At 60.2% G+C, this 17,486-nt stretch overlaps 1 protein-coding gene across 1 annotated transcript in view; it reads left to right on the forward strand.

The window, feature by feature from the left end:
- The first annotated feature begins 5,241 nt into the window (after positions 1-5,241).
- The window catches only part of IGSF9B (immunoglobulin superfamily member 9B), a 51,157-nt gene continuing 38,912 nt past the window's right edge, over positions 5,242-17,486 (forward strand). The window contains 5 exon segments of the mRNA XM_064173338.1: positions 5,242-5,462; positions 13,066-13,118; positions 13,120-13,271; positions 14,710-14,855; positions 16,833-16,984. Coding sequence (XP_064029408.1) covers positions 5,399-5,462; positions 13,066-13,118; positions 13,120-13,271; positions 14,710-14,855; positions 16,833-16,984 — 567 coding nt within the window. The 5' untranslated portion in view covers positions 5,242-5,398.

A 17,486-nucleotide genomic window follows, 5' to 3' on the forward strand; every position in this document is an offset into this window, starting at 1 on the left:
GAGACCTGCTAACTGGAGGAAAAGAAGTTGCTAACGTGACTCAGCTGACCCCTTCGGCAGAAGTTAGTGGTTCTCTTCTGAAAAACCACAGGTGGATCACTGCACGCCTTGGCTGTGGAGCCGGGAAGCCATGGCAGGATGTTCTCCTTGCTTGCCAGCTGAGTCACCGCACGGCGATGAGCCACCGGCGTATGGGCGAGGGGCTGGGGAGGGAACCAGCCTAAACCCGGCTCGGCTTTCAGCGGAGGCCCATCTGCGTGCTCGTCTTTCAGTGGGACTCCATGGAAGGGGCTTTTTTGGTCCTTCCCGAGCCCGCTCCCTGGGCACGTCAGCTCACTGCAGGCTGCCTCAGCATTCCGTGTCCAGCCTCCTGCAGTTTCAAGCTTTCTGCTGCCCCTGACCTGAAGCCATATCTTCATCAAGGTGCCAGGGTTGGGGCAGGCTCCCTTTCTCCCGGTCCCGGGGCGGAGCAGGGAGGGGGTGACAGCTGGGGCAGTGTGGGATGCTGTGAGACCACCGAGTCCCACTTTCCAAATGTGGGCCGTTGCCTCCCGAAGTGCAGGAGGCAGCTCTCCCGGGAGATCAGGTGTTGTGAGACTCGTGACTCCACCATGCAAATGCTGGAAGCTGTGAATAATCCATGTTCTTGTGCAGGGAGACTCAGCCCGACGTGGGCTGGAGCATCCGTGGCCAGGCAGGAGGGGCAGCTGAGGCCCAGATCTCCTGCTCTCCTGGGTGGGTTGCTACCAACCAAGGGGCTAGGAGGAGAGCAACAGTGACCTGCACCCCAGGAAGCCTACATTTTCAGATCAGCCCCTCTTCAGCACCAGGTATTTCTGCTGCTCTGTGTGGAGGCCTGAAGCACAACCTCTCTGTCTGAAATCTCTGCATTTTCAGCTCATTCCTGGCTTTTCAAGCACCAGTGCCCAAACCTAAACCTGTCTGGGTGTGCTCCAGTGTGACCTGCCCCAGACGAGCCTGCTTTGGAAGGACTTGAGAAAGTTCAGAGGTCCCTTCCAGCCCCTATCCCATTCTGTGATCCGTATGATTCTATGATCCCTCAAATCGAAGTCCTAGGAAGCTGGCAGCAGGGCTTGACCAGGCTTGAGTGTCTCCCAGTTGGCCAAACACATTGCCGAGAAGAGCTGCATCCCCTGAGTCTCTGGTGCTAATCTGGGAGCTCCTGCCTGATCTGGTTGGAGTTTTCCAAAGTCCTGCCCGAAGAAGGACATTTTTATCCCTCTTGTTAGGCAGAGTGGTAGATTTTATTGCTGGGCAGTGTGGAAGTGACTCAGCAGTGGGGGGGGGGGGGGGGCTGTGCTCTCCATCGCGGGGTGGAGGGCAGAGGCAGCCTTCCTGAGGGCATGGTCTCCAATGACTTTTGTTCCCTTTTCCATCATCTTTTGATGCCTGGAGACCACAGGGGGTCCCCAGGGTAAGCAACACAGAAGATGGATGAGGGCTCAAACCAGGTGAAATGCTGCTGCCAGAGCTTTTCTACCTTGGGAAAGAGAAAAGATTCATAGATTCATAGTTTTTGATTGGCTTCCAAGGGACCTTGAAGATCATGCCTCTTCCAGACTCCCCCTGCCATGGGGCAGGGTCACCTCCCACCAGCCCAGGGTTGCTCAAGGCCTCATCATCCAGCCTGGCCTTGAACAGGGGAGCGAACATCCACAGCCTCCCTGGGCAACTTGTGCCAGTGTCTCACCACCCTCATTGTCAAAAGTTTCTTCCTCATCTCCAGTCTAAATCTTCCCTCCTCAAGCTTCAATCCATTCCCTCTCAGCCTTCACCAGCGGGCGGGATGGTGCCATCTCCTCGACCACCCACATCCCACGGGAGCTGCATTGCTGTGTTCGGATGGGTCCCAGGCTGGTGTGTGGCTGGTTTGGCTCCCCTCTTGTCCCCAAGCAAACTCCTTCCTCGGCAGGGAGGGCTGCCTGCCTTCCTCCACGTGGGTGGGCAGGAGGTGGCCATGGCCAAGGCCTTGGGTGCTCCTGTGCCTTGCTGCTGGCTGCCTTTGCCTGCTGCCGGCACTGCAGACTGACAGGAAAGTACATGGAGTGCCCCCTGCTCATGTAAATAAACCCATCTATAAATAGAGAGGGAGAGAAGTGTGAAAACAGTGGGGAATGGGGATTTCATAAAGCCAGCAAATTAGTCTGGAGAAACAAGGGTGTGAACGCAGCAGCAGCACTCCAACCCAAGCCCATATTTCCAGTTTACTGGGGGGATGCTGGTGTGGCCCTAGATGCTGTGCTCAGCTCGGGGAGGCGCACGCTGGGTGCAGGGGGCTGGGGTCCTTCCCCTCCGCTGTGGGCGCCTGATGCTTCCCTGGCTGGGCTTGCTAACATTGGTGTCGTCAATTGCCCTTTGGTATTTGCTTTACTCCTCTTTGAAATGCTGGGCAGTACCCAGCTAAAGACATGAAGAAATTCTTGACAGTGGCGGGTGGTGAGACAGTGGAACAGGGCTGCCCGGGAGGGTTGTGGATGCCCCCTCCTGGAGGGTGTTCAAGGGCATGTTTGGACAGGACTTGTGAGCAAGCTGGGCTAGTGGGAGGTGTCCCCTGACCATGGTAAGGGGGTTGAAACTGAATGACCTTCAAGGGTCCCCTTCCAACCCAACCTATTCTGTGGTTCTGCATATGGTTGATAACAGACTCCAGCTGGGGCCAGAATATATTGACCCTGTCTGGCTAGGCACAGGTGGATGGATCTTGCAATCTTTTCCTTGGCTTCCTCCTAGGCAGTGGGGTCATGGGCTGGAGTTTTTTGGGTGCTTTGAAGAAGGGAAGCGAGGGAAGCAGGGAGGATGCTGGCAAAAGGGCTCTGTCCTCCCGGCCTGGCTGCAAACTTGACTTTCAGGAATTGGGTGGCACGGACCTGGCTCGGTGAGTGATCCTGAGAGCAGCATAAAGAGCAAACCTGACTCCAGCAGAGGGTGGGTCCGGGCTCTGCAAGCCCTGCCAACCACCTTGCAGATTTTGCAAGCTTTCAGTTCCGACCTCAGCACTAAGGAGCTGAGTCAGACATTTATAAGGTCTTGGATTTTGCTAGGGGAAGCAAAGTGCCTGGGGGAGCTGGCACGAGCACAGGATGGTCTGGGGGATGCTCTCTGCTAGGCCTCCTGCTGTCCACAGGCCGTGCGTGATGCCCAACCCTTCACCAACATAACCACAAGGAGAAGGTGTGGGGAATGCTTCTCCTCAAGCACTCTAGTCCCCCACAAGGAGTTGGAGGTTTTTTGTGTCTGTGCATGGGAAAAAGGGGTAGGGGAAGATGGTGGGAAGAGGAGGAGAGGCAGCCTTTACCACTCTGGGGCTGCAACTGGAGCCACAAGGACCATGGGAATCCCCATGCAAGCAGCACCAATGAGGGGGATGAGGCTGATGCCAGGGGGAATGCTGCTGCCAGAGCTGCTCGACCTTGGAAAGAGAAAGGGATTCACTAGCAGGGTGGGATGGTGCCATCGCCCACCCCATGATGCCCTCCCAGCACCTCACCAGTACTCTCTCCAGCAACTGTGCTAAGGGGAAGGTGTTGAGTGCTGGGGACAAAATGACATGGTCCCTTTCTCCTGTCCAACCTGTCCCCTCCTGTGCTGCCTGTCACCTCGGGGGAAGTTGTGGCCCATTTCTCTTGCTGGCGCCCTCCTAGGGGAGCGAGGCCCGGGCTGTTTGCCCATCTGGCATCACCAGGGGGTCTTTACAGGGGAGGAGAGATGGACGAGATGGGAGAGAGGCAGAGGGCTTGCTATGTTCTGCCCATTTGTTCCTTTGGGATGGACCCCCAACTGCTCTTTGCCAACGGTGAATGTGTTCAGGAGTGGCATAAATGGAATATGGTGGCACAGAGCTGGTGCAAGGTGCCATAACCACCCGTTGGTTATGGATGAGGACAAAAGTGTAGTGCAGTAGTAAGGGGAGGTGGCAACATTGGACCTCTGCTGGGGGCACAGATGGTGGCAGGTACTCTGTAGTGAGCTGATTGCAGGGTACAAGGTTTGCAATTGCACCACGCTGGTGGCAGGGATGTGACCTCAAGCTGGTACAAGGTGGCAGGCACAGATGGCACAGCTGTCATGGGCTGGGGTGATGTGGTGTTGGTGCAGGGGGCAGATGACTCATCCCATGGTGGGGAGGGTGACCCTGTGTAGTGCAGAGTGGTGCTGGTGGTGTCAAAGAGCTGGTGTAGGGCAGCAGGGGCTGGTGGGCCAGAGCTGGGGACAGGGAGGTGGCATTGCACCAGGGTTGGGGTGTGTGTGTGAACTTCTGGAGCAGGAAGGTGATGATGAGCTGGGCTTGAGGCAATATCTGGACACAGGGAGGTGTTGTTGAGCTGGTGCATGAGGCACATCTGGAGACAGGGGGTGGTGCTGACGGATGCATGAAGCACATCTGGAGATAGGAGGTAATGCTGAGCTGGTGCAGGGGACACATTTGGAAGCAGGGAGGCCACACTGACGTGGTGCAGGTGGCAGACTGGGGAGCAGGGAGGTGATGTAACACTGTGCTGACGCAGGAGCCACATCTGAGGAGCAGGGAGCTGGCACTGAGCAGGGGCAAAGGGCACATTTGGGGGAAGAAAGTTGTCACTGTGCCCGTTCAGGGGGGCGTATTTGCGTACGGCGAAGGTGACAGTGTGCCGGTGCAGAGCAAACTACGGGAGCAGGAAGGTGACACGGAGTCGGTGCAGGGGGTACCTCTGGGAGCAGGAGGATTGTCGCTGTGCCCGTGTGCAGGGGGGCACATCTGGGAGTAGGGAGGTGACACCGATCCGGTGCAGGGGGCATACACGGGAGGTGACACCGGATCCGGCGCAGGGGGCACATCGGGGAGCGGGGGGAAGCGGGAGGAGCCGGCGCCGCGGGGCGGGCCGCGGGGCGGGCAGCGGGGCCGCCCGGAGGTGCCCGTCCGGGCGGAGGTGACCCCGAGCCGCCCCGCTCCGCGCCGCGCCGCTCCCGGCAGTGCGCATGATACTGCGGCGCTGGGCCCCGCGCGCCAACCCACCTTGAAACGGGCCCGGGCCGCAGCCGCCGGCCAATCACCGCCCACTCCGCCGGGGCGCGGCCAATCAGCGGCGGGCGGGGGGCGGCCCCGAGCCGCTAAAGGGCGCAGGCTAGGCTGCGCCCCCGCGCCGTGCGGGCGGAGGGCAGGTGCCAGTGAGGCGGCGGCGGGCGCGGGCATGGGCGCGGGCATGGGCGCGGGCCATGGGCGCGGGCATGGGCACAGCGGCGGCCGGCTCCCGGCCCTGAGCCGCTCCTCCGGCCCGGCCAGCCCCGGGGAGCCGAGCCTTTGCCGCCCCGGCCCGGTCAGCCCTGCCCTGCCCCGCCCCGCCCCGGCCGGGCCGCCCCGGCGGGCGGAAGATGCTGCGCACCGGGGGCCGGTAGTACTATGATTTGGTATGTGGCCGCTTTGGTAGCAAGTCTGCTCGGTGCCCGCGGGCTGCCCGTCCAAGGTGAGTGGGGCCGCGGGTCGTTCTCCTCCGGGATGCCTCCGCATGCTCCCCCCTCCCCCCCCCGCCGTGTACCGGTTGCGGAGGGGAAGGAATGCTGTGCATATACCGGGAGCATGCAGCGGGCTGAGGGGAGGGCAGCACGTCCCGGAGCTCTGCCTTGGTTAGGGGGTCTGACGGCTGCCCCCCACGGGGGTGCGGTTCGCTGCGGATCCGGAGCGGGTTTGCGCCTTCCTCGGTACCGGTGCAGAGTTGGGGGGGGCGTGTGCTGAACGCTGCCCGGTCCCCGGCCGCTGCTGCTGCAGCATCTTATTCCCCCGTGCCGGGGGGAGCTGGGAGCGGCCCGGCGCACCTTACTCCGGTGCTCAGCGGGTTTTTGTGGTGACCTCCTGGAGGGCAGCGGCTGCAAGTCGGGAAGTTGGAGGAGGCAGGAGCCGGTGGTCTGCGACAGGTCCATGCTTCCCTCCTTGCATCTCTCTAGGGAAGCTTGGAAATTCCCCTTGGGAAAGAGGCAGCGAGGGGCACAGCAGACTGGGTGCAGGAGGGGTGAGGTGGGCAGCGTTTGCCCCCGTTAGGGCTGGAGCGCAGGCAGAGGGTGGATAAATGCTTTTTTTGCACTCCTTGTTCCCTCTTCCAACCTGGCAACAGCGCGGGCAGGACGCGGGCAGCGTTTGCCCTTCCCTATAAGGGTAGTCCGGCTGGGCAAGGAGAAACGCAGAAGGGATTCGGTTGCCTTCCCCTGCAGCGCCCTGACTGTGCCTGTCAGCTCCTGGCTGCGGGTTTTGGGGGTGACTTTGCTGCTACCTGCTCGGAGGAGGCTGCCCTCCTTCCCAACCCACTGCAGGCTGGCTGCTGCACCAGGAGAAACTGAGGCACAGGGTTGTCCAAGGTCAGGAGGGAGGCAGTGCTGGGAAACAGCCCTGATTTCCTGCTCCGGCTTCTTTTCCTTCAGCTGCCAGCCCCCTCCTTTCCCCCCAGCCATCCCTGCAGGTAGAAAGGGAGCTGCCTGCTGCTGCAGCTCCATCTCCTGTCTCTGCTCTGGTACCTCGTTGGGCACAGGGTGATCCCGGCACCCCAGCAGTTCCTGCACATGGTGGGATCACAGGAGCTGCTCCCTGGGTGCCACCAAGCCTGGGGGGATGCAGTGGCTGCTGGCAGTGAGTGATGTCTGGCCGGTAGCCACCGCGGCGTGGGGGAACACCGCCTCAGTGGGTGCGGGCAGGCTGGGAGGGGGCACCTTGGCACGTGCCAAGGTGCTGCATCCCCCCTCCTGCATCGTGGTGCTCCTCGAGCACGTGGGGTCACATCTGCACCCTGTTATGGTCCTTTGGCACCCCTGGCAGCTGGCTCCTTGAAGGTGTGCGAGGGGGGTCAGGATGGGTCTCCTCTTGCTGTGGTGAGCAGCTGCCTGCCTGAAACGCATGCTGCGGCGTGGTGAGGCGGTGGCTTGCAGCAGCGGTGTGGAGAGAGAATCCTCTTGGAGAGGAGTAGAGCAGCAAGTTCAGCACCAGAGAACTTGGAAATACCCTAGAACTGCTTAGATGAGGCTCCCAAACTGGTGCCAGGGCGGGTGGGTGGTGGAGACCTCCAGGCACGGGGGTGCCCTGCGCATACAGAACGGCGTGTACCTGATGAATGAGTGTGCTGTGAGTAACGCGTGGGTGGGTGCCTGTGGGAGGGCTGCGTGGGGACAGCGAACCTGGAGGACTTGCCCCAGCACTGTCCCCTCCCTCGTGGGGAGCTGTCACACTGCATGGCTTGGGGATGGGGCCTTTGGAGCAGGACTGGGGCTTGCCATGTGCCGATGCCCTCTCCTATCCCTTGGCTGTGGCCTTCCTCCCACACCACCTCCCCCTCGCTGAGCTGGGATGCAGCAGTGCTGGCCCTGGGCAACCCTCTTGTCTGGCCTGGCTCTCCGAGGGCTTTCCAGGCGTTAATCGGCTCAGGGAGGAAGGAGGGCACAGTTATCCTCTCTTACGGCATGGGGGAGGAGAACCAGGATGTGAGCGCACTGGGAGTGGGTGTCGGAGGAGGGGAACTGGCCTCCTGGCATTCCTGGCAGTGCCGTGACGCCGAGAGGCTTTTCCTCCCTCTCCCACGAGCGTGACGCGGCACTGCACGGGAACGCTCGTGGATCCGGCGGTGCCATTCACTGAGGGAGGATTCGGCTTCATCAGCCCCGGGTGAGGGCTCCGGTTGAAGAGGCTCCCCCTGGACACCGTGGCAGGTGACGCTCCCGGCACTGACCTTGGCTAGCTGGAGCTGCTTGCTGTGGCCGTCCCGGTGCCGCATCCATCCCTGACGTGCTTGCGGTGCAGAGCTGTTGCACGCAAGGGCTGGTGCCTCTTCGGCCAAGGCCGGGCTTGGGACCAGCAGCCACCGCCTTTGGCACATGCAGTGCTGGCCCTGCTCTCCTCTGGCAAGCTGGTTTGGCACAGGAGTGGCCAAGGGGGTTGGCACCAGCTCCCATTTCCAGCCATCCATCCCTGGAGGATTTCTACTCCTCTGGACCTGTTGGACCGGCACTCAGGGCATGGGGCAGATGTGTGCATCGTGGTTGTTGGCTTGCTGGAGGGTGATGATTTCCTAGCTGGGTCACCTTTTGACTTGGATGATGGAGTTTTGCTGGATGGGAGGACCCTGCAAGTTCCTTGCCTGAGCTGTGGCACGATGGGCTGGTTCCCATTCACCTCCACTCCTTCTATCTTGGAGGTTGTGGCTTCAGGTTGGAAGAGGAGCCCTGCAGATGGGCAATCAGTGGGTCCAGCCTCATGCCTTGCCGATGGTGGAGTTCTTCCTCTGTGGTAGGCATCTCCCAAGCTGGGGGGGCCTGGGAGTCACCAGCTGGCCTTTGGAAAAACAGCTCTTTCCTCCTGCTCCATGCTGGAGAGTCTGGCGTTGGTGGGAGGACTGCCTGAGCCAGGAACAGAGTGAGTCAGGAGCTGCTGGCGGGCAGCTCAGAGCGCTGCCTTCATCCCAGTTCCCTGGTCGGGCTGTAGGAGGCATCAGGGTGGCACACACTGCTCCGTGGGTGGGAGCAATGCAGGCAGCCTGCCCATAGGTACCGGTGTCATGTGGGTCTGGATGGAGGCAACATTACCCTGACAGTGCTCTGGATGCAGGAGGTCTCCCCAGGAGTGATTTTTTGGCTCCAGCTTCCCACTGCAGCTGCTCAGAGTGCACAGGTAGCTGCTGGTCGTTGCTGGGAGATGATGGCTCCCTGTGTGGCAGCTGCTGTGTGGCACGTAGGGATGGATGCTTTACACTAGGCAGGTGGCATTTAGAGGGAGGGGACACTAGTGTCCCTGTTATGACCCTAGGGATCCCAGAGTGACTATGTGTAAGTAAGTTTCCTGCAGGCTTCATCTCTGTGCCTCTCTGACCACTGACCTGTGCTGATACATGTGCCCACCTGAGCTGCCATCCAACTAGATTTGTGCCATTCTGGGGAGCTGGGACCCACCACAGAGGGTTGGAGGATACTGTGGGAGTGGCACCCTAAGCATACATGGTCCCCCGAGGGTGCCAGGGCAGCTGCCTGTTTATGTGTGGGTGGTGCTGACAGTCCCATGGGGTCACCCTGTGTCCGTGGGGGCAGGTTTCCAAGCCACCATCTCACTGCGAAGGAGGCACTGAGCCACCCCTGGCTTGCTAATCCTTGCTCCTCGGCTGGCCCCACATGACCTTGAGGCACGTCACTTGACCTGCGCGTCGCCCTCCATCCATCTGGAAAATCGGGTTTAAAGCGCAGGAATCTCGCTGAAAGCCCAGATGCTGCTTCCCGGCGGGGGGAGGGGGCGGGGGGAGAGGGCGAGGGCTGCGCTCCCAGCCGCTGGGGGTGTTCCCAGGGGGCTGCGAGTACCTTCGGTCGGCGGTGGGTAGGCAGTGGGGGATGGCACTGAACTCGCAGTGGGGACTTGCAGCCCCATTGAGCTGTTGTGGGGGTAGGGAGGTGGGGGGGGCAGGCAGGCAGACCCTCCCACCACTCCACGCGTTGCCTTGGCAGCCAGCGTCCCTTCAGTGGGTGCTCCCTGTCCCCAGCCCTGGGCTGCGGTTGCTGCCCTCCTTGTTTCTGTGGCTCTGGCTGCCTGCTCTCCTTCCTGCTGGCCTCCATATGCCATGCCAGTGGCCTTGTCCTCAGAGATCCTCACCGTATCCTGCCCCTGCTGCTGCGATCGGGATGTGTCAGAGCAGATCTTGTCTGCACTCGGCAGGGAGGAGAGGTCCATGAGCTCGGGCCTCGCGCCTGCTGCCTTCACTGCCTCCATGCGGGGCATAGGATTGGGGATGAGTGCCTAGGGTGGGAGGAGGTCAGGATGAGATCCCTTCTCTGACTGCAGGACATGGCTGTCTGCTGTGCCAGGCACAGCCTTCCTGGGTATTCCTTCATTTGGAAACTCGCTCTGCCACTGCTGTAACCTTCTCCTGAAGCATCTGCAGGAAGGGTCCAGCTTCAGCAAGTGCACCTGAGGTGCCTCAGCTTCACTAGGTCCCATTGTCACCTTGCAGCTGTGCCGTTGGGACGAGAGGAGCTGGGAGCCCGTTCCCTAGTGAGGATATTGCCCAGATCCTGATGAGGGTCTTCCCAGCCTCCTGGGGAGCCCCGTGGTGGCACCGTCTCCGCAGCAGCAGCTTTCCCTCCTCTCCCTTTGGGATGCTGTTTCAACTCCACCTCCGCATCTTGCATTCTTGCCTCCTGGCACGCGGGCGTGCCTTTATTTTCCCTGGATCTGCTTGGATGACGAAGCCTGTTGATTACTTGTTTTCCTTTGAGGCATCCCCCAGCTCCGTGTGAGCTCCTACACTGGCAGCAGGGGTTCAGGGTTCCTGTTCCCGCTTGCAGTTCCCTGATGCCAACCCTGATTTCCAGGACCACAGGTGGAGTCTTAAAACCCTCCACCCTGAACTTCGGCTTGGGGAAAAAAAAATCAAGCGGGTTTAAAAATACCTCTTCTGTTTGCTCTGTGTCTTCTGGCATCTGCGGGTTGTTTTCAAGCATTTCCCCACAAATGTGGGGGTGAGAAACACTTCCTTGGATTGAGAGCTGCAGCTTCCAGCGCTCACATGCCTTCAGCGGCCAGCCTTGGAAGGAGAACCTGGTCAGGGCTGGGAAGTTGGGGAAACCCAAGGAGGAGTTTGTCAAACATCTCCCTCCTGCTGTCTCTGTGAGCAGGGACAGGAGGGCACTGGGGTGGGTGGCAGCTGGGGAGAGCTGGGGGCCGGTGGGCTGCCCTGGCTGCCAGTTGGCCGTGCGTGTGGGGAGGTGATGCTCAGCCGTGCGTGCAGTTCCCCACCGGCCTTGCGATCAGACACCGGCCACTGCGAGCTGCTGGGGCTGACCTATTTTCTTCCACCCGGGCAGGCAATGGGTCCAGTGGAATGGTTGGCTTGTCCATTAGTGGGGACATCACCCACCAGCTTGCTGGGGAACCAGTCAGGAGATCCTGCTGTAGGGCTGTGACTCCCCAGTACCCATCCCTGGGGTGTCTGGGTGGCCTTTTGGGTGATGTGCTTCTCCAGGCAAGCATCAGCATCCCAGGCTCCACTGGGCATTGAGGAGCTGGAAACCAAGATCCCACCATGTCACCACAGGAGCTAGTGGGCTGAATCGCTGTGGTCTCCATCTCCTGCTGCTGGTGGAGAGCAGGATGGTCCTTTTGGAGGCAGCGAGGTGCTGGGGAGCCACTCGCTCGGCAGGCAGGGATGCGGCGTCCTTGGTGCTCTTGAGCAGCACGTGACAGCCACTGTCCTCGATCAGCACAGAGGGGTTGTGGGCAGGGAGGGGGGGGTCCCAGCCCTGCTGTGCAGTCGTCGTCGTCGTCGTCGTCCCCCCCCCTTGGATGGGCACATCGAGGTCGGGACAGGTCCTTGCAGATCTTTGCTGGGATGCAAGGTGGAGGGCTGGACACCATCCCTGCTGACAGGATGTGATGCTTGAGCTCATCTGCGATTCAGCGATAACGAGAGGTGCAAGAGTGTTGCTGGGGAAGGGGAGGAGGAGGAGGGTGCATGTCTGCATATGGCACGTGTTTGCCCCTGAGATAGGGTCCAGCAGGGAACCAGGGCCCATGAGGACCCCTGTGACCGTGCAGCATTCGCTTCTTAGCTTTGCTTCCTAGCATTGCCCTCCCTGCTGCCACCAGCCAGCCCTCCCAGTTAGACCAGTCACCATCCAGCTTCAGTGCTGCGGGTACCCAGGGTGCCAGGCTGGCCACCAGACCGTGTTTCTCTGAAGCAGGGCAAGAGAGGGTTTGGCTCTGCCTGCTGCCCTTCCTCCCCGGGAGGGCCGTTGTGCTGGAGAGCCGTGGGGTGGCAAGGAGCGGGCCTCTCGCCGGTAGGCGCTTGTGCCAGAGCCAAAAATAGCCGGTGATGCTCAGCTCCCGTGGCGGGAAGCGGTGATGTCACTCGCCGCCAATCACCGGCAGGCCCCCCGAGGAGCAGCGCGGAGGAGTGGGAACGTCTTCCCCGTGCATCCTTCCCCCCGCAGCCCTCCTTCAGCAGCCCTCCCCAGAATCCCCCTGGAGCATGCGGTGGCCATGCGCGCCGGCAAAAGGGGAGTGTGTGCCTTGAAGATGGGAAAGGAAGCATGGGCCTGCAGTTTTGGGGACCCCCCACTCCATCTCCTAGGCTCCTCCCCCCCCCCCCGGCTTCAAGCCCAGCCCTTGGGTTTTCCCCTCTCCTTTTCTGAGAGCTGTGCTGAGGATGCAGCTTTGCTGCTGATGGGGAGAGCAGGATGACGCCAGGCTGCAGCTGAGCGCTGCCTTGGCTCCAGGCTGAGACCAAAGCCCAATCTAATTATGGGGGCTGGTTGGGAGGAGCAGGGTGCCAGACTCGATGCACCTGTCTCAGTCTGGTTTGAGGCCTGGGGCCTCTCCAGGATACCCTGAGATGGGTGAGATTAGCTGAAGCATCACTGCTTCGGGGGGCTTAGCCTGCCCCTGCGGAAAGCTGCATCCCTGGGCTGGCACATCCAAGGCTGTGGGTCGGTGGTCCCTGCACATTCCATCCCTCTTGCCAGAGGATGTTGAGAGTACAAGCAGGGAATGCAGAAGCATCTTCTCCTCTGGTGGTGCCTGGGGTGGGGAGGCAGTGCTGGACACGCTCCTCTGCTGGGAGCAGGAGGTCATCCAAAACTCTGCAGGATCACTGTGTACCACCCAAGCCCTGGTGCAGGAGTACTTGCTGGTCACATCATGTGCTGAAACAGGCTGCCCAGAGAGGTGGTTGAGCCTCATCCCTGCAGAATTCAAGGTCAAACTTGATGAGGCCCAGAGCAACCTGATCTACTTGGAGATGTCACTGCTGATTGCAGGGGGATTGGGCAAGATGACCTTTGAGGGGCCCCTACACCTGATGCATTCTGTGCGTGGCCTGTGATCGTGAGTCCTGCAGAGGTGGCCCTGAAGCTGAGGAGAGGAGCTTGGGGAACCCCTCCTTGGTTTTGGGGTAGTGCAGACCCGGGGGCTGCCCTTGGTGAAGCCAGTCAGTAGGGGTGGTGGGCATTGTCTGCACTTTGGTGCTCTCAGGCTCCTGGGCCGATGGCTAACGTCGATGCTTGGGGCCAAGTGGTGGAGCAGCCCCAGCACCTTCCGTTGCCCCCTGGCAGGTGCCCTTGGCTCGAGGGAGGAGCCCGAGTTCGTGACCGCTCGGGCCGGCGAAGAGCGTGATCCTGGGATGCGACGTGATCCACCCGCTCACCGGGCAGCCCCCTCCCTATGTCGGTGGAGTGGTTCAAGTTCGCGGCGTCCCCTTCCCCTTCTTCATCAAGTTCGGGTTTTACCCTCGCATGCTCGACCCGGAGTATGCCGGTGAGTGGTCGGGGTGGGGCCGCTCCGGTGGCGGCTGCGGCGCAGGCTGGGCCGTGCGGCTCCGCTCCAGCTGCCGCTCGCGCTTCGCTTTCCACTAGTTGGTTTAATTAAGCAGCAGAGCTGAGGAGCCAGCTGGGCTGCGTGGGACGGGAGCAAGCGAGGCAGAGAAACCCAGGGTGACGCGTGGTGGAGGGCGGCGGCGGCTGCCGCTGTGCCCCAGAGCAGCTGTAAGCCGAGGGGGGGATGCTGAGGATGGAGCCGGGGCCGCCTGCCGGGCGGAGGTGACAGGTTTGGAGCTGCAGAGCCCACGTGGCCTCTTGCCAATGTGACACCTGCCCCACGTGGCTGTGGCTCCTGGTGGGTTGGCTCGGCTGGTGGGCCAGCCCCTGTGAGCGGTGGCACTGGGGGGAGAGACCAGTTTCAGAGAATCATAGAATTGTTTTGCTTGGAAAAAGGGCCTCTGAGGTCATCAAGTCCAATTGTTGACCCCAGCTCCACCATGGCCATTAAACCATGTCCCACAGTGCTGTGTCTGCACATGTTTCAAGCACCTCCGCAGGGGTGGTGCTGCCCTGGGCAGCCTGACTGCTCTTGCAGGAAAGAAGTGTTCCTAATCGCCCACCTAAACCTCCCCCTGGTGCAACCTTGAGGCCAATTCCTCTTGTTCTAAATGCCATTCCATGGGAGAGAGGTCTGAGGATGCTTCCCTGGATCCTACCTGCTTCCAGCCTCTGGTGGAGCTTCCAGATTGCTTCCGTGGGAAATCCTGTGGCAGGGAGGATGCCAGCACCAGAGCCTGGGCTAAGCCCTGCCAAATTCAGTGATGCTGGAGCCCAGTGGCTGCTGGGCTGGGGCGGAGGCTTGGGCTGGTTTGCTGCCAGTCTGGTTTCCCAGGCTCTGCATAGGGTCAGCCTGGAGCCAGCCCTGCTGTTTTGGGAAGCTCCCGGGCTGGTGGAGAGGCTTTGGACACACCTGCTGCCAGCTGTACCTCCACTAGCGCCCGACTGGGAGCAGAAGGCTGGTGTCATAGTGGGCAGACACTGCTCCAGACACCTGGCCTGGCCATACCGGCTTGCTCTGCCCTCCCCATATGGGCGAGTGTGTTGTTGACTGGCTGCCATTGGCAGCACTGTGCCAATGAGATGCCCCAAAACTGGAGGGTGGTGAGCCTCTGTCTGGCCCCACAGCTGCTGCAGCTGCTTGGTGCCTGCGCCAGGCTGGGATGTCATAGAATCCTGGAATGGTTTGGGCTGGAAGGGACCTTAAAGATCATCTAGTTTCCAATGCCCCCCATATGGGCAGGACCCCCTTCTGCTAGCCCAGGTTGCTCAAGGCCTTTATCCCATGCAGTGATGCTCCAGTGGGGCTGGTTTGGTGTGCATGGGGGGGGGCAGTTCCCTGGACTGGGGGGCACCAAGGTGATGGCTGTGTCCTCCCCACAGGCGGGCCAGCCTGCACGACAAAGCCTCGCTGCGCATTGAGCAGGTCGCTCCGAGGACCAGGGCTGGTACGAGTGGCAAAGTGCTCATGCTGGACCAGCAGTACGACACCTTCCACAACGGCAGCTGGGTCCACCTCACGGTCAACGGTGAGCTGCTGGGGTGGGGCAGCTCCAGCAGTGCCAGGGGGTTGCGTCTGGTGCTGGCATGGGTTTGCCTTTTGCTTCTGGTGGGTGGAATCACAGAATTGGTTTGGGTGGCAAAGAGCCTTAGGATCACCGAGTCAGCCATTAGCCCAACACCATCGGGTCCCCGAGCGCCACAGCCACATGGCTCTTCAACACCTCCAGGGGTGAGAGCTCCACCACCTCCCTGGGTGGCCTGTGCCAATGCCTGGCCATGCTTTACAGGAGAGAAACTCTTCCCAGTTGCTAATGTCATACCATGGGAGTTACCAGTTGTGGCTTTCCCTTTGGTCCCTCCTTTTTCATCGCTTTGTCCCTGTGCTCATCCCCACATGCTTTTTGGCTTTTTGCCCCTTTCAATGTCTTCCCTCTCATCATCCACTTCCTCCCTCCTGGCCTCCTCTTTCCATCTTCAGGAGCGTGCTGTAGACCCTCCAGCAGCCTCACTGCCCTTCTTGGGACATGCTCCAGCACCTCAGTCATAGAATTGTGCCAGTTGGAAAAGACCTTTAAGATCCCCAACCCAATACCACCATGGTCATTGGTGGTGTCTGTGCCTTGCAGACAGGCAAGCCTGAAGCCATCCAGGCTCACTGCTCCAGCTGGGGCATGACTTCAAAAGGGACAAACCAGGAATCCCACAGTGTAATTATGCTGAGCTTGTCTAAAGGAGAGACATCAAAAACAAATGGGGCTGGGAACGAATCTCCTCTTGAACAAACAGATCAGAAAATCAAATCTTTGTTTTCTTGAAATTCAAATGCACTCAAATGACTTTCTCATTTTATTAAGGCTGTGGATTAAGCTAATTAGCAAATTGTCATTCTTCACCATCAGGAGAGGTCTTTATTTTTAGCTGAGCCTCCCCCTGCTTGCAGTGGGGTGGCTGGAGAAGGAAACGTGGGCACTGGTAGCTCCTTGCTGGTCTTGCCTGACCTTGAGCAATTTAGTTGTAGCTTTCGGGGGCCCCGGCTGGGGCTGCCGGCGCGGTAGCGGGAGCCACCTAATTGAGCCCAATTAGTGAGCGGGGGCTTTGCGAGCTGGGCTGTGAGCTGCACCAGCCCTGTCCTTGCTGCTGCCTCCTTTCTCTTGCTCTCCTGCCCTCCTCCTGCTAACAAGCTCAGAGGATTGGGAAGGGAGGAGGAGGATGGTGCCTGCTTCACCTCCACCACATGCATGAATCCTGCAAACTACCTGCTCAAGGGGGCTGGAAGTGACAGTTGGTGGCCTTGGCCCAGCCTGGGCTCAGCACCTGTTACAAAATGGGTTGGTTCGGAGGTTTTAAGCAGCGCAGGACATGCAGGGGCTTAATAGCAAAAGAGTAACTTAAAATAATAACCATAATGTTCCTGACTTGAGGAACTGTTTTCAGAGAAGAAGGCTGTGGCTTTCCCCCAGCACATTCCAATCCTTATTTTTTCCTGGGGGGGAAATAAAAATCATTTGGGGAGAAACAGAATGCAATGGAAATTTCTTTTTCTCCCCCTCCCTGGGCAGGTTGAATTGCCAACCTGCCTGCCTGGGAAGGGGCTTTCCACTGCCGGTACCTAGGGGCGGGCTGTAATCCTGCCAGCTCTTTCAGCAGGAAGGAGCCTTTCGATCTGCACTGCGGTGTTTTCCCCCTCTTTTGACAATAGCAACTTAACGTACAACGTGCAGGGGGTGGGGAGGACATGGTGATGCGTCCTGGAGCTGCTGGGGAGCAGAGGGGACAGAGCTTGGGGTGCAGTGTGGCATGGAGGGGGTGTCCTTAGCTGCTGCCCCCGGGGACAGCCTCTGATGTTGTCCCCATCCCTCATCCCATGCCTGGTCCCAGCCCTGTTGTGGGGATGTGGGGCATGTACCCCATTTGGAGGTGGTGGCTTCCCCTCTGTCCCCATGGGTCCTCAGACCAGCCGTGGGTGAAAGAGGGGGGTCACAGTGGTCTCTCCTGCCCCGCAGCTCCCCCCACCTTCACGGAGACACCGCCGCAGTACGTAGAGGCGAAGGAAGGCAGCAGTGTCACCCTGACTTGCATGGCATTCGGGAACCCCAAGCCCATTGTCACCTGGCTGAAAGAGGGAGACCTTTTGGGTGCCAATGGCAAGTACCAGGTAGGTGGGTGCTGGGGGAGCTCCTGGGTGTCCCACTGGCGGGGATGGTATTGATGGGACCACAGCGGCGGCAGCTCCACTCTGCCTGGAGCCAGACCTGCTTTGTCAGCACTTCTCCTTCCAGAGATGCCCATTTCCACTCCTCCCCATCTCAGCAGCCTCTGCCCTTGGTTTCAGGCCAAAGCCCTCATAGAATCATGAACTGGTTTGGGTTGGGAGGGCCCTCTCTAGATGTTTCAGGCAGGCTCATTCCCATCTGTTCCCTGGGGACATTCTGTCACTCCACCAGGTTGCAGAGATATGGGGAGGGGGCTGCAGCCCGGGTACAGAGTGTCCCTGAGTAGGGGTGGATGCTCTGGGGCTGGGGCAGGAGGGGATTTGGGCAGGGAGGATTTGTCACCCCCCACCTCCTGTAGGACCTTCTTTGCATCCCAGAGGCTCCCAGGCAGAGATTCCCCCCTGAGCTGTAATTGGTAAATCAGGCATTGGAATCAGTGCAGGC

The sequence above is a fragment of the Pogoniulus pusillus genome, chromosome 38 (assembly GCF_015220805.1).
Source record: "Pogoniulus pusillus isolate bPogPus1 chromosome 38, bPogPus1.pri, whole genome shotgun sequence".
In the NCBI taxonomy this organism is placed as follows: Eukaryota; Metazoa; Chordata; class Aves; order Piciformes; family Lybiidae; genus Pogoniulus; species Pogoniulus pusillus.